Raw genomic sequence first — 16659 nt, forward strand, 5'->3', positions numbered from 1 at the left:
GTGCTCTGCTTCTGAAGGGGAAGGGACAGTGCAGCCTGGTCCCTGGAGAAATCACTCCTGGTGGGTAACGAACACTTATCGGCCACTGCGGGGCCTAGGAACTATCTTCAGGACGTGTCCTCCCACCCCTCAGCGCCTCTGCTTCCCTCCCCAGCCCCATCAGGAGGCCGCCCCGGCTGTGGTGCCACTGGCCACCGGCTGGGGGTCCAGAAAGCGGCTCTTCCTCTTCACAGAGACCACGGAACAAGGAGCAATCTTCACTGTCAAGATGGCCTCCAGGCTCTGAGCCTAGAAGTTTCCAGGGAGGCTTCTAATAAATAACTTCTTTACAGCCCTTTGTTCCTCTGCTGACTTCAGGATGAAGAGTCCATGCTGGAGGCAGGGGGCTGTGAGCAGGTTTCTTAGAACACAACGGACAGAACACACCAGACTACACATGAAGAACGGATGCGTGGTCACAAAACGCTGTCCCTTATGATGGGCGCCAGTGAGGGCCGCAGGGCCAGGGTAAACGGGAGAGGGTTCCGCAGGGTTGGGGCGCGGGGCTGCCCTTCACAAGAGCAAGACCCTTCCGGGAGAAGCAAGGAGGGGCTGGCTGGAGTGTGGGAGCCTGTGGGCGGGGGGGCGGGTAAGTAGGTCCCCGCCTGGCCCCACGTTTCCAGGCCCTCTGTGATCACTGGTTTTCCTCACAGGTGGTCTGTGTGCAAACAGGGGAGCAGGGGCTCGATCTGGACTGAACTGGGCTCTGGTTGGACCTCTCCAGCAGCAAGCCACCTGCTGTGAGCCGGCGGCCTAGGCTTGGCAGCCGAAGGCTGAGGCTTTTTCTTTGAGCAGTTCCCAGCACAAGTGGCAGCTCCAGCTTCCTGCAGGAAACAAGACGGCATCACTGGCAGCACCGCTCCCAGCCCTCCAGCCCCACCCCTGGGGCCCTAACTTCTTGTAAGCCCTGTTTCCTTTTGACTCTCACCATCCAGAGACCAAGTCCCAATCCTGAAGATGCGCTGGAGTCTGCAGCTCAGCAGGCAGCGAGTGCAGCTCAGAAAACAGTAAGTGCTCAGAGACGACTGGCTGAACAGCCGTCCAGGCCCTCGCTCCTGGATTGCGCCTTTAACCAGGACCGTGGGGCCGGGGCCTGTTCCCCTGGGAGCTCACACCTCCCACCACCTCAGCCATGAGTCTGGGAAACATCTCTTTGGTCCTCAGGTTGAGATTTCAGCTGGATGAACTGTGCCTCAGTTTCCTCATCTGTAAAATGGTAGTGGTTGTACCTACCTCGTAGGGTTGTGATGATTAAATCAGACAAGATATGAAAAGCCCTTAGCACAAGGCCTGCACCACAGTGAGGGCGCAGTAAGTGGCAGTGGTAGCTGCTGTTGTGAGTGTCGGTCTCATCGCCATTACCTTCTGGGGGCTCAGCCACTGGGGGATTCAAACAGTACATGTGGTAGCCACGGTCACAGTCATCACAGAAGAGTAGCTGGTCCTGGTGGAACACAGAGCAGGTGGCAAGGAGGAGAGAGAGACTCCGTTACTTAAGGCCAACGTCTGGGCCCTACCTACTCCACCACCTTTACTTCCCCAGATCCACCTCCCTGCATGCCCCTTTCCAGACCCATTTAGAGTCTCCACTGTCCCCTGAACATGCCCCGTGCTTTGCCCACACTTGGAATTTCACCGTCTGCCTCCCCAGCTACACAAATCCTACTCTTACTTTAGGATTCTGCTCAAATCATACCTCCTCCAAGAAGCCTTTCTTGACTACCACCTTGCATCTAAGCTAAAAGAAATTCACTATTCTTCTGAACACCCACAGCCAATAACTCTGCTTCTGTAGGGCAGAAAACTAAATTTATGCATTTCTATATTCCCATGAAGACTGCCTAGTGCATAGAAAGTACTTTACACATTTGAAGATTTTACTTGAATTCCTCTGAACATCACTCCTTCCATCTATGAAACACGCAAGGACCCTTCATTCCTGGTGGTAACACCCATGACACCTCAGAACCATTTTAGGGTTTCATTATGCAAAGGTTCAGAAATGCAAATGAAGCTGTTCTTCAGCTCCCCAAAACCTCAAGACTGGAGCCCAGGTGCGAACAGGACCCTCCAGCTGTGATGTATGTCCAAAAACACAGCTTGCACCTTTGCTCCTGCAGGTCCCTCTGCCTGGAGGCTCCCCCAGTCCCCGACCCTTCTCTTCTGGACCATTCCCAACCATTCTCTACCCATCCTTCAAGTCTTCAAACCCTTCCCTCCCTCAAAGACTTCACTAATCGACCTCCACTGGAAGTTCTCTATGTCCACTTGCACCCCATAGTACTCTCCGTTTCTTATGGCACTTTATTGTATTTTCCTTTACGTTACAAAGCCTGGTATGTGGCAGACATCTAACTATTCTATTGAATAGTTCATTTGGGATACGCCTCTTTTGTCCACTCCTTTAGGGACTGTCAGGCCCTTGGGGCAGAGCCTTGTCTTACATCCCCGTATCTCCTGCAGAACTTCCTTGCACATAAAGCTCCTCAGCACATGTCTGTGATCTGGTCCCCATCTCCAGGTTCAGTTCTGTCCTATTCAGTGATCTTTGGACTTGCTTTGATAGCTTACAAGACATTTGCAAAATTAAGTTTTGTATCAAGTCTCACCTTGGCACCCACCAGTGCAGAGATCCTGGAAAAAAGTAGATACAGAAGGTGGAAACCCCAGTGAGCAACCCATGAGGAGGGAGAGATCACGAAAGGCCTTCTGTATCATGCCAAGATTTTCAGTGGGGCAAGAAGAAGCTTTTGAAGAGTTAGCAACAGGAGTGACATGGTTAGACTTGCAATTCAGGAAGACCTCACTAGCTACTGTGCAAAAACAGACACCCAGGTGGAGAGAGGTTGCTTCTAGAGGCCAGAGACCACTTAAGAAGAGGCTAAGCCATCCAGGTGAGAGACGATGGAGGCCTGGACTGGGACTGTGGCATAGGGGAAACACAGGACCTTGCTTTCATTTCAGAGTGAATGACCAGACGTGGAGAGCGGTAAGGAAGAAATCAAGAGCATCTCCTGGGTTGTGACGTGGGCAGCAAACCAGCCCACTGGGCATGGACACAGGAGCAGATCTGTGGATGGAGAGGACACTCTCAGCTACAGACACTTCTGTAGATCTACAGATCACCTGGAAGGGATGCCCGAGAGGCACGAGGGGATCAGAAAAGAGGCCTGGGCGTGAGCAGTGGATTTGGGAGTCATTTGGGATTAAACAGCAAAAATGGTCCTGGGAGAGGAAACCCAGGGTATCTGAGAGATGTCCTTGAACTTGTGCTCATGGAGGAGTGCCCATGAACTCCTTGAAATTACATTCACAACTCTGTATATAGGTAGGAATAAATGTACATTTTCCTGAGGAAAGAGTAAATTCACAGCTTTCATTGAAAAGCTACTTCTGAAAAATCAAGGACTCATAAAAGTTACTGAGAAAAAGGCCAAGAATAGACCCTCGGGAAACGCCAACTTCAAGGGACAGGGAGGGAAAAACAGACTAAGAAGCAGTCAGAGAAGCAGAATGAAAACAGGGCAGTGTGGTTCACACCAAAAAAAGGTTACACCATGACTGGCAAGCAGAAGTAAGCTATCTGACAACACGCTTCAGGGATAGTATGAGGAGAAGGTAGTTAGGATGAGGACAGGAGATAGGGAGAGACTTATCAGGAACAGTACCACCAACATCCCAAAGACACGGAGGCCCCCGCTACAGTGTTGACACGAAACACACGAGAAGGGAGAACACCCCGACTGAGCTCTCCTACAGGGAAACCGGGCCTCTGTGGGTTTAAACGTGTTCTGCATGGGGCTGATCGTTGTCTAGAACCGTATTCTCTTCTTTCCCGTCTGCTTTTCAGGACAGTTGCCTGTCAGAACTACCAAGAACCCCAACTCATGCTACCCCCATGAGAAACACAGTTTAAGGACCTCTTACTCCCAAGTATGCAAGAACCAGGACCCGCCCACGGCCGCAGCTCCAGCAGCGGGACGTGCAGTATAAACCCCTGACTGTGGGCGAGGAACCCTACTGCCCAGGCGGCCTCACTCCTTCCGTTCTTCCCCTGAGGCTCTGCTAAGTCAACAGAACACCTCAGCGTCAACGCCATCTGTAAAGCCCGGGACCGGCATCAACCCAAAGGGCCACCGGTACGAGACTTGTTGAACAAAGTAAGGAAGAACTACGCAGCTGTAGGCAGGAGAAAAGATTATGCCTGCGTGTTGCTATGGAGTAATCTCCAGGATTTTCAGTAGAAAAGCAGAAGGAAGAAAATATCTAAGTCTGTCACCATTTTCTACAAAAATGCATCCATTTTCTTATAGCGGCACATGCACATACATATGCTTACATTAAAGCAAGGTGGAAAGATAAAACATAATTTTTGAAAATGGTTATCTATAAGCAAAATGAGAGGATAGTGTAAAACAGGTAGGGGTAGAAGCTAGGTTTTGTTAAAATACTGTTTATTTTATAACTTTTAATTGGAACCAGCAAATATTTTACATAGTCATCAAACAAAATTCACATTGCAATTGCCCTACAAACCAAAGAAAAATGAAACAAAATCATCTAATTATGTATCAGTTGGTGATATAAACATATAGAAAGAACTATTCCAAGTGACTTGTTACATTAAATGTACTGGGGTGACACTGGTTCGTAAGATCACACAGGTTTCGAGTGTACGTTTCTATGACACCCAGTCTGTACCTTGCCCTGTGCGCCCACCACTCACAGTCAGACCACCTTCTGTCACCACATATTTGGCCCCTTCACCCTTTACTACCCCCCCCCAAGTGACTTTAAAATAAGTCGTTTGACTGCACATCCTTAGTCAAATACATCTTAGGACAAAAATAAGTGCAAATATGTGTGTGTGTATACCGTATTTTGCTGTGTATAATATGCACTTTTTTGCCCACATTTTTTGAGGGAAAAATGTGCATTATACATGGGTAGTACTAATTCTGTATCTATATAAATGTTTTTGATTTTTTATTTATGCTTATACATTAAAAGTTTAACCCTAGAAAGCAATAACAATACCGGTATGCAAAACAATATCCTGGAATACAATAATCAGTTTTGTTTCTAGATGTAGATAAATAAAAATTGAATTAAAAAGTTAAAACTGAAGATTTTTTTCCTGAAAGTTTGGGCCAAAAATGTGGGTACACATTATACATGGCAAAACACAGTATTCAGATGATTTGGAAGGCTGCATCTGTGGGCAACCAGTGATGGGCAGCTTCATCACGACAAGGCGCCCACTCACGCATCACGTCTCATGCAGAGTTTTTTGGTGAAACATCAAATCACCCAGGTGACTCAGTCCTCCTATAGCCCAGATTTGGCTCCCTGCGACTTTGGGCTTTTCCGAAAACTAAAATCACCTTTGAAAGGGAAGAGATTTCAGACCATTGATGGGGTTCAGGCAAACACAATGCAGGAGCTGATGGTGACTGGAGAACTGTGTGAGGTCCCACTGTGCCTACTTGGAAGCGACTGAGGCATCATTATCCTGTGTACAGTGTTTCTAGTACCTTGTATCTTCTTCTATAAATGTCTCTATTTTTCATATTACATGGCTGGATACCTTCTGGACAGACCTTGTATATTTAATGCCATTTTATTATTTATATTTTTAATCTTTTTTCTTCTTAAAGAAAACCCTTTAACATTTCATGTAATACTGTTTTGGTGGTGATGAGCTCCTGTAGCTTTTCTTGTCTGGGAGCCTCTTTATCTGTCCTTCAGTTCTAAATGATAGCTTTGCTGGTTAGAGTAATCTTGGTCGTAGGTTCTTGCTTTTCATCACTTTGACTATTTTTTGCCAGTCATTTCTGGCCTGCAAAGTTTCTGTTCAGAAATCAGCTGACAGTCTTAAGAGAGCTTTCTTGTAGGTAATGAACTGTTTTTCTCTTGCTGCTTTTAACAGTCTCTCTTTGCCTTTGACCTTTGGCCTTTTAATTATAATATGTCTTGGTGTGGGCCTTTTGGAGATTATCTTGTTTGGAACTCTCTGCACCTTGTAGACTTGTATATCTATTTCCTTCACCAGATTAGGGAAGTTTTCCATCATTGTTTTTTCACACAGGCTTTCAATTCCTTGAGCTCTCTCTTCTCCTTCCAGCGCCCCCATGATGTGAATGTTGGTACACTTGAAGTTGTCCCAGAGGCTCCTTATACTATCCTCATTTTTAAAATGCTCTTTTTTCTTTTTGCTCTTCTGATAGAATGTTTTTTGTTTCCTTGTATTCCAAATCACTGATTTGACTCTTGGCTTCATCTACTCTACTGTTGATTCCCTAAAAATTACTTATTTCAATCAGTGTATCTTTATTTCCAAATGGTTCTTTTTTATGGTTTCCATGTCCTTTTTTATGCTGTCGAAGTTCTAAGTTCATTAAGCATCCTTATAAGTAGTGTTTTGAACTCTGCTTCTAATAGATTGCTTGTCTCCATTTTGTTTCCTTTTTCTGGAGTTTTGTTCTATTCTCTCAGGTGGGGATATGTTTCTTTGTCTCATTTCAACAGCCTGCCTGTGCATGTTTCTATGTATTAGGTAGAGCTGCTATGTCTTGCAGGCTTGGTGGAGTGCCCTAATGTAGTAGGTGCCCTGTAGGGTCCAGTGGCACAGCTTTGCCATTCACTGGAGCTAGGAACTCAAGGTGTGCCTCCCCTCCCACCCTACAGGCTCTGTATACCCTCCTGTTGTAGTTGAGCTGTGATTGCTGTTGCCACATCAATAGGAAGGATTTACCTTTGGGCTGATCAGCTGCAAGGACTGGTTGCGACCACCAGTCACCGTGGACTATAAGCTATGCAAGGGCCCACCCCACAGAATAGGACTTACTTCATCAGGGCTCTGATGCCCACTGTGTCCACCCCTGGAGTGTGTCACTTTTGGAGGTGGTTGGGTGGTGCTTCAACACTGTCTGAAGCTGTGCACTGAATGGGGTCTGGGGCCTCCCAGGAGGTGCAGGCCCAGGTCTGTTACTGCCAGAGTTCTGCTCAGGACCATGAAACCTTAGCTTCAAAGCAAGCTGCAGATGGCTACTTGTGCTGGGCTTGGAGGTGGACAGGAGAGGCCACACTATGAGCAAAGGCCAGCTGCTGCTAGTGTCAGGCCTGGGGCCACTTAGCAAAAGGTGCAGGACATGCCAAAGCCAGATGCTGCTTGTCTGAGAAATTTTAGCAAAGTCTGAAGCATGTGCCAAGAGAGGCCACATGTATGGAAAAGCCAATGGAAATAGCGTGGGTGGGCCTGCAAATTGGGTGGGGTGGGCTCTCAGGGAATCACCAGGGCAAGGCAAACAGTGATAGCCAGGTTGATGGACACTCAGATGTGGTACTGGCCTGACCACTCTCTTTGGGGGAGGCTCAGAAAAGGAAAAACGGCCTCTGCCAGCCCTTTTGTCTGGGAGGAGGCTGCACCTCCAGTCTTGGGTCGTGATGCCAGACAATCAATTCCTCCTTGATGTCTCCGTTGCCTTTGGAGCTGCTGCCACGGCATGAGAGCTCACAGCGAGTGAATCTGAGTAAGTATGTGCATGGACCCTTTAAGAGGAACTGTCTGGGAGCCAGAAGCCTTTCATCTCACTCAGCTACACCTCCTGCTGGTTTTCACAGCCAAAAGTTATGGGAAGTTTTCTTCCTGGCACTGGAATGCTGGGCTAGGAGCCTGATTTAGGGCTGGGACACCTCACTCCTCAGCAGAGACCTCCATAGCTGAGATAGCCCTCCCAGTTTTCACTCACCATACATGGGTGTGGGACCAGCCCACTCCATGTCTCCACCCCCCTATCAGTCTCAATGTGGCTTCTTCTTCATATCCTTAGTTGTAGGACTTCTGTTCAGTTAGACTTCAGGCAGTTCTGAATGATGATTGTTCAAGAATTTAGTTGTAATTTTGATGTGGTTATGGGAGGATATGAGTACCGTGTATACCTACATTGCCATCTTGACCAGTAGCTGTCAGGCCTTCCTGACGTCTCTGTGACAGTTTCTCTGTTTCTTTGTCTTTCATGACCTTGACACTTTTGAAGAGCCCAAGCCAGTGATTTTATAAAATGTCACTCGATTTAACTTTGATATTTTTTCATCAAAAGATTGAGGGTATGCATTTATTTGGCAAGAAAACTACAAAAGACATGTTATGCTTTCTCAGTGCATCATATCAGGGGCACTGATACCAATATATCTTATTACTAGTAATGTTACTCTGATCATCCAGTTAAGGTAGTATCTGCCAGTTTCTCCTCTATAAAGTTACAACTTTTGCCCTGGCTGGCATGGCTCAGTGGATTGAATACCAACCTGCAAACCAAAGGGTCACTGGTTCAATTCCCAGTCAGCGGACATGCCTGGGCTGCAGGCCAACTCCCCAATGGGGGGTACTCAAGAGGCAACCACACATTGATGTTTCTCTCTTCTTTCTCCCTTCCCTACTATCAAAATAAATAAATAAAATCTTAAAAAAAGCAAAAATAAAGTTATGAATTTTCTGTTTGTAATATATTAATAAGTAATCTTGTGGGAGAAATACCTTGAGATTATGTAAATTTCTGTTTCTCATCTTACTTATGCCTACTAATTTTAGCATCAAATGATGATTCTTGCTTACAACCACCATAACTGTGGTGTTTGCCTACTGGTGATTTCCCTCTTCTCTCTACATTTTATTAATTGAGATTCTGCTCTAAGGAAGGGTTTATTTCTTCACCACTTATTTATATATTTTCAATTTTTAAAAATATCAGTATGTACATTTATTTTGTTCTTTGAGTTATAATCCAATACTATCATTATTTACTTTGTTGCTCCAGTTGTCCCATGTTTGGCCATTAGGATTTCCTTCAACTGGTTCCTGTGTTCTTCAGATTTGCTCTATCAATTTCTGAACACTTCCTCACTTTCTAGTACCACAGTACGCTCCAGGCTCCACTTATACAGGAATAAGCAAAAGCAAGTTTACAGTTGTGAGTCACGCAAGAGTTTATTCTTATATTATTATTTATTTATTAAGTATTGTGTTACTTATTGTTATTATTCTTTTTTTTTAAGATTTTATTTATTTTTAGGGAGAGAAGGGAGGGAGATAGATAGATAGAGAGAGGGGGAGAGAGAGAGAGAGAGAGAGAGAGGGAGGGAGGGAGAGACATCAATGTGTGGTTGCTGGGGGTTATGGCCTGCAACCCAAGAATGTACCCTGGCTGGGAATCGAACCTGGGACACTTTGGTTCCCAGCCCACACTCAATCCACTGAGCTACGCCAGCCAGGGCTTATTGTTATTATTCTTAACCTACTTTTGCCCACTCCCAGTGAATTCTCCTAGTCCAGACCTGGCACCAGCCATTTCTCCATGGATCCCTGGTTCCTTTCATTGGAGAATAGTGCAGTTGACCCTTGAACCATACAGATTTGAAATATGTGGGACCACTTACACGTAGATTCTTCTCAATACATATTGTAAATGTATTTTCTTTTCCTTATGATATTTCTTAATAGTATATTCTTTTTTCTAGCTTACTTTACTGTAATAATTCAGTAAATAATATAATAAGCAAAATATGTGTTAATTGACTCTGTTATTGGTAAGATTTCTGGTCAATGGTAGGCTATTAGTAGTTAAGATTTTGGGGAGTAAAAGTCATACAGTGAATTTCTGACTACACGGGGAAGGGGGGTTGGCATCCCTAATCCTGTATTATTGTTCAAAGGTCAACCATAGAGAGACTTCCAGCCAAGATGGAGGTGTAGATAGATACACTGTGCCTCCTCGCACAACCAAAAGAAGGACAACAACAAATTTAAAAACAACAAATAACCAGAACTGCCAGAGAATTGAACTGTATGGAAGTCTGACAACCAAGGAGTTAAAAGAAGAAATATTCATCCAGACCAGCAGGAGAGGCAGAGATGGGCAGTTGGGGCAGAGAGGACAACCAGCAAGGCAGCAACTGGAGGACCAGGGAAGGCAAAGCAGCAGCTGGCAGACTGGGTGGTCCCACATTTGTGTGCAGATAAACCAGGAGGAACAACTGGGGAACAAGACAGACTGCACAACCCAGGGTTCTAGTGTGGGAAAAATAAAGCCTCAAAACCTCTGACTGTAAAAATCTGTGGTGGTTGCAGCTTTGGCAAAAACTCCTAGCCTCACAGGAGAGTTCCTTGGAAAGACCCACAGGGTCCCAGAACTTACACAAAATCACACACCAGGAAATCAGCACCAGAAGGGCCCAATTCACTTGTAAGTAGCGGGGGAAGTGACTGAAAGCCAGGTGAGAGCCAAGCAACTGGTATTGTTCCCTCTTGGACCCCACCTCACATACAGCACCACAATGCAGTGACATGGATTGTCCCACCCTGGTGAATACCCAAGGTTCCGCCCTTTACTACATAACAGGCATGCTGAGACAAAAAAAAAAATATATATATATATATATGGTCCAAATAAAAGAACAGATCAAAACTCCAAAAATATAACTAAGCAATGAAGAGGCAGACAACCTATCAGATGCAGAGTTCAAAACACTGGTAATCACAATGCTCACAGAAATGGTTGAGTATGGTCCCAAAATAGAAGAAAAAGTGAAGGCTATGAAAAGTGAAATAAAGGAAAATGTATAGGGAGCCAACAGTGAAGGGAAGGAAACTGGGACTCAAATCAATGACTTGGAGAAGAAAGAAATAAACATTCAACCAAAACACAATGAAAAAATGCGGAGAGGCTTAGGAACCTCCAGGACAACTTTAAACATTCCGAATCATAGGGGTGCCAGAAGGAGAATAGGAAGAGCAAGACATTGAAAACTTATTTTAAAAAATAATGAATGCCCAATCTGGCCAAGGAAATAGACTTCCAGGAAGTCCAGGAAGCTCAGAGAGTCCCAAAGATTTTGGACCCAAGGAAGCACACACCAAGGCACATCACAATTACATTACCCAAGATTAAACATAAGGAGAGAATTTTAAAAGCAGCAAGAGAAAAGGAAACAGTTACCTACAAGGAGTTCCCATAAGACTATCAGCTGATTTCTCAAAGGAAAACTTGCAGGCAAGAAAGGGCTGGAAAGAAGTATTCCAAGTCATGAAAGACAAGGACCTATATCCAAGATCACTCTATCCAGCAAAGCTATCATTTAGAATGAGAGAGCAGATAAAGTGCTTCCCAGATAAGGTCAAGTTAAAAAAGTTCATCATCACCAAGCCCTTCTTATATGAAATGTTAAAGGGACTTATCTAAAAAAAAAAGATGATCAAAAATATGAACGGTAAACCGTGGCTGAGTGGATTGAGCACCAGCCTGCAAACCAAAGGGTCACGGATTCAGTTCCCAGTCAGGGCACATGCCTGGGTTTCGGGCCAGGACCCAAGTAGGGGGTGCTCGAGAGGCACCACACATTGATGTTTCTCTCCCTCTCTTTCTTCCTCCTTTCCACTCTAAAAATAAATAAAATCTTTAAAACAATATAAACAGTAAAATGACAACAAAATCTCAACTACTAATAACTGAACCTTAAAATAAAAAACAAAAACAAAAACAAACTAAGCAAACAACTAGAACAGGAACAGAATCACAGAAATGGTTATCAGTGGGGAGAGGGAGGGAGGAGAATGGGGAAAAAGGTACAGGGAATAAGAAGCATAAATGGTAGGTACAAAATAGACAGGGGGAGGTTAAAAATAGTATGGGAAATGGAAAAGCCAAAGAACTTATATGTATGACACATGGACATGAATTAAGGTGGGGGAGTGCTGGTGGGAGGAGGGGTATGGGGCAGAGGGGAATAGAGGGGAGATAAAATGGGACAACTGTAATAGCATAATCAATAAAATATATTTTAAAAAAGAACTGGATGACAAAAAATAAAAAAAGGTCAACTGTATTTATCTGGGTTGTCATTGCATCTGGGCCCTTCTAGCAAACAGTTAGGAAATAATAAATGTGTAGGTGTGCATGCACACATCTATATTTATTTTTTTTCTATCCATATGTGTATACACACACTGATAGCTATAGATATATATGTAAACATGTGTACAATAGATTATATTAAAAATCATAAATTCCTACTAATTCCCCCTATTCCAACCCAACACCATCAGGTTCAGGTTAGCCTTCCCCTTTATTTAAATATTTTTTTTCTCTGACATTGAGAAACCTGACTCTCATTATTCACAATACATATTAGTTCAGACCTGTACACATGCAAAGTAGTTTCAGAATGACTAATTCACATGCCTGTGATAAACAAATTTTCTCACTGGAGTACAAAATTTGTATAGCTATTTCTGTTTTTAGCCCTAAAATACACAAACACTACTTTCCAAAGTTACTTAAGTTAGTTCTTTCCTACCCCACCCTTCAGTTGGTTATGTTATCTATTTATGTCACAGGTAGGGTCACTTGTCACTGTTCGTATTCCATTTTCGGTTCTCCCCACATCCTGGCTATTTCTCAGTGTGTACCTGTCATAAGGCGTGTGAGACAACACCCTGGTTCTAAGACTCGGAGCTATACAGAAAGGCATTCTCAGAGAAGTGTCACCCCCTTACCCATATTATCCCTCCCAACTTCCTCATTCTGTCTACCCCATTCCCACTCACTCACTGGTTGTCACTCTTACATAGATAACTAAAATCTTTAGCTTCTTATTTATACTTTCTATATTTCCTTTATAGAAATGAACAGATATATGGATATTTTCTTATGCCTTTCCTACAAAAATGGCAGCATATTATAGATATAGTTTTACTTTGATTTTTTTCATTTAACAATATATCCTAGAAATCACATCATATTAATTCATAAAGATTGACCTTGTTTTTTTAACAGCTGCATAGTACTCCATGGTGTGGCTGTACCATCATTATTCAACCATTCTATTTATGAGCATTTAGGTTGTTTCCAATATTTTAGAAGTATAAACAATGCAAACATGAATAACCTTATGCAGGTGTATTTTCACAGTGGAATGGGTATACTCCTATCTTCAGTGTGGATTCCTACAGGTGAGATTGGTAAGTCAATAGGTAACTGTGCAGTAGTTGTGTTAGGTATTATTAAATTACCTTCCAAAAGGGCTGTATCACTTTGTATTCCCACTGACAATGCATGAAGGTACCAGTTTTCCCACAGTTTCATCAATGGAATGTAGTGTAATACTTTTTAAATTTTTTTCAATTAAAAGGAAAGAAATGGAACCTCCGTGTTGTTTGAATTTGAATTTCTTTATAGGTATGTTCGAACCTTTTTCCAAAATGTTGGGACCGATCCTGGCTGGCATAGCTCAGTGGATTGAGTGCGGGCTGTGAACCAAAGTGTCGCAGGTTCAATTCCCAGTCAGGGTACATGCCTGGGTTGCAGGCCATGACCCCCAGCAACCGCACACTGATGTTTCTCTCTGTCTCTCTATCTCCCTCCCTTCCCTCTCTAAAAATAAATAAATAAAATCTTTTTTAAAAAGTAGAGCTTATTTAAAAAGAAATGAATGACTCCATGTCTCCATTAACTAGGAAAAAAAATGTTGGGACCATTTATGTACCTTTTGTGAACTGTCTTACATGTCTTTCTCCCATTCTCTATCAGGTTTCTGGTCCCTTGACCCTCAAATGTTAAGAGTTCTCTATATATTAGGGATATTAGACTTTTATCTATGGTATATGCTGCAAATATTTCTCCCTGTTAAAGTCCAGTGTCCTTGTACTTTACTGTGTTTTTCACTATGCAAAATTTTATGTGGTGACATTTTTTAATATTTTCTGTTATTGCTTCTGAATTTTGAGTCACAGAAAATCTTTCCTTATATTTAAAGAAGAATTTACCCATGTTTTCTTCTAGTACTATGATTTTACTTTTGTGTATTTAGATCCCCAGTCCACTTGGAGATTATTCTTATGTATTATGTGGGCCTAATTTTGTCTTTCCCCAAATGGTCATCCTATTGTCTCAGCACCATTCATAAAAATGTCCATATTTGATCCAGTAATTTTAGATGCATCCTTAATCCTATACAAAATGTCCATAGGTAGCTGGGTCAATTTATGGGGTTTCTATTCTATTCTATTGGTCTAGTTGTTTATATTGTTTTAATTATACAGGCTTTATAGTATGTTTTAACATCTGGTAGGGCTATATTTACTCTCAAAATTTGTTTTCTTAGCTATTCTTGCATGCTTGTTTTTTCATCTGAACTTCAGTATCAATTTATCTAGTTCCATTAAAAAAACCTGGTGTTTTCATTAGGAATTAAATTTATAAACTAACATAGGAAGAACTGACATCTTTATAATATTGACTCATTATTTTTTTAAGATTTTATTTATTTATATAATTATTTATTTATAGAGAGGGGGAGGGAAGGAGAAAGGGAGAGAAACATCAATGCATGGTTGCCTCTCAGGTGTCCCCTACTGGGGAACTGGCCTGCAACCCAGGCATGTGCCCTACACGGGGAATTGAACCAGCAACCCATTGGTTTGCAGGCTGGTGCTCATTCCACTGAGCCACTCCAGCCAGGGCTATGTTGATTCATTCTATCCAAGATCACACAATGTCTTTCCACTTGCTCAAGACTACCTCTGCATATTTTCAGAGGTGTTTTAAAATTTTCTTCATATAAGTTTTACACATTTACTATTAAGCTTATTTCTAAGTATTTCTTCTTTGTTGCTATTGCAAATAGAGTTTCTCTACTATCATGTCCTCTGACTGTTATTATTTGTGCATGTGAAGGTTATTAATTTTTGCACGGTAATTTCACATCCTGCTACTTTTAATGTTTAAGTTACCTTTATCATTGATTCTCTTGGTTTTTTCAGATATACAATTATAGTTTATGAAATAGAGTTTAACTAAAAAAAAGAAACAGAGTTTTACTACTTGGTTACCATCTTATGCTTCTGGTTGATTTCTCTTGTCTAGTTGCACTAGCTAATACCTCTAAAATAATGATGAAAGTGGCACAGGTAGTGGGCATCCTTGTCTAGTTCCTGATCTTAGTAGAAATGCCTCCAGTGTTCCCCATAGGTAAGATAATGGCTTTAATTCTAAGGCACAAAAAATGTATCATATTAAGAAAGAGTCCTACAATTTCTATTTTCTTGAGTGTTTTAATCATGAATAGGTACTGAAACCACCCTGTTATTTTGAAAACTAATAAAGGAAACGAATCAAGTGTTTATCCTGCATTTTTTACATAATCGATTCCTGAGGGTAACCAAGGTCCTGGTGGTACAATGGCCCCAAGTGTTCTGGGGTCGAAGGGGAAGGTCCTGACTGACACTTTTTTCAGAGCCCAATTATGCGAGTCCTGCTTTCCCCTCCATGCCTCAAAGGACTCCCAGCTCCAAGGATTTCTCCCTCCCGGGGAGGGGGGAGCCCAATACTCACGTCATTCTCCGAGGTCCCACAGAGGATGCAGGATTTGCACTCTATGCACTGCCACTTGTAGGTCTTGACGGCCTCAGTCATGTTCAGGGTGAACTGCAGGCAGGTCGGGTGACCTAGGGGAAGCAGAAATGGCACTGTTAGGGCCAGAGGGTCTGACTTGTCATCTCTCATCACAACTAACGGAAAACACATTTATGCCCAACTTGGAGGGAGGTGGAGGTCTCATGTTTTGGGAAACAAACTAGGGACCTGGATGGGGCCCTACCCACACTCCCCTACCACCCACAGTTACATCAGATCAAGGCCTGAAGAGAGAGATGGACATTAACCCTTTTACCAGGGACAGATGCCATCCAAATCCTCTTGCCCTACGAGCATTTCCCCCTAGGGGTGTAGCCAGCCATGAGGACAGAAGTGGTGATCAGGGAGAGAGAGAAAGGACACTGCACAGCACACAGCACACGGAAGCACGGCGAGAGTCACCATTATCTCCCAGCCCCAGCATCAGCTGTGGCAGGAGCAACACACAAAGCTAACTGGGCTTTCTGCTCCAGAGAAACGTTCCCACTGCCTCAGGGAAGACTCCGTGAGGTCTCCAGAGGCAGAGCTCAGGGGCTCCGGGAGGCACTGCACTGCGGTCCGAAGCATCCACGCCCGTGCCCAGATTCGCTGGGTCCACGGCCCGCACAGGAGGATGAGGCCTGGCAGGAGTGCCGAGAAGTGCATCATCACAGCACAGGGGACACAATGGCCAGGTCCACCCTAAAAGGACTGGTTGCTGGCTCTAACTCCTTTCTCCATCCAAAGCATCACATTAGCCAAGCCAGTAACAGGATCGGGGAGGGACATTAAGCTGTAACCTTAGAGCCCACAGCTCCGTGGACCAATACCGAGGCCTGGCCCACAGAGCTGGACTCTGTTCTCAGCCACAGCTCACCCAAAAGAGAGACACCGGCAGTGAGAGGACAGCTCTTAGCCACAGAATGTGATGACCTTTGACCTCCTATTTGGCAGGGAAAGGAAACTTGGGTGATGATTCCAGGCTTCCCAGTGCTGTCAATCTGCCCTGAGAACCCAGGGCAAAGCCCATTACTGACTCTGTCACAGAAGAAAGGACAGCTGTGCCTGCTGCAGGGGGTTCACCCTTCTGCAGAGCTCCAGCCCTGCCAAACCCAGCACACAGGGCATTGTGTTGCCCCTTTCACACTCGGGATTATGTACTTCTAAAGAA

The 16659-nt window shown here is 43.8% G+C and overlaps 1 protein-coding gene across 1 annotated transcript in view; it reads right to left on the reverse strand.

Moving 5' to 3' along the window:
* Positions 1–676: 676 nt before the first annotated feature.
* Positions 677–16659, reverse strand: part of DPF3 (double PHD fingers 3) — a 237145-nt gene continuing 221162 nt past the window's right edge. The window contains exons 9-11 of the mRNA XM_045823360.1: positions 15429–15541; positions 1402–1483; positions 677–863 (exon numbers count right to left, since the gene is read on the reverse strand). Coding sequence (XP_045679316.1) covers positions 793–863; positions 1402–1483; positions 15429–15541 — 266 coding nt within the window. The 3' untranslated portion in view covers positions 677–792. The remainder of the gene's footprint in view (positions 864–1401; positions 1484–15428; positions 15542–16659) is intronic.

Source organism: Phyllostomus hastatus, unplaced genomic scaffold (genome assembly GCF_019186645.2).
Source record: "Phyllostomus hastatus isolate PE091 unplaced genomic scaffold, TTU_PhHast_1.1 phas_scaffold_501, whole genome shotgun sequence".
NCBI classification, from domain to species: domain Eukaryota; kingdom Metazoa; phylum Chordata; class Mammalia; order Chiroptera; family Phyllostomidae; genus Phyllostomus; species Phyllostomus hastatus.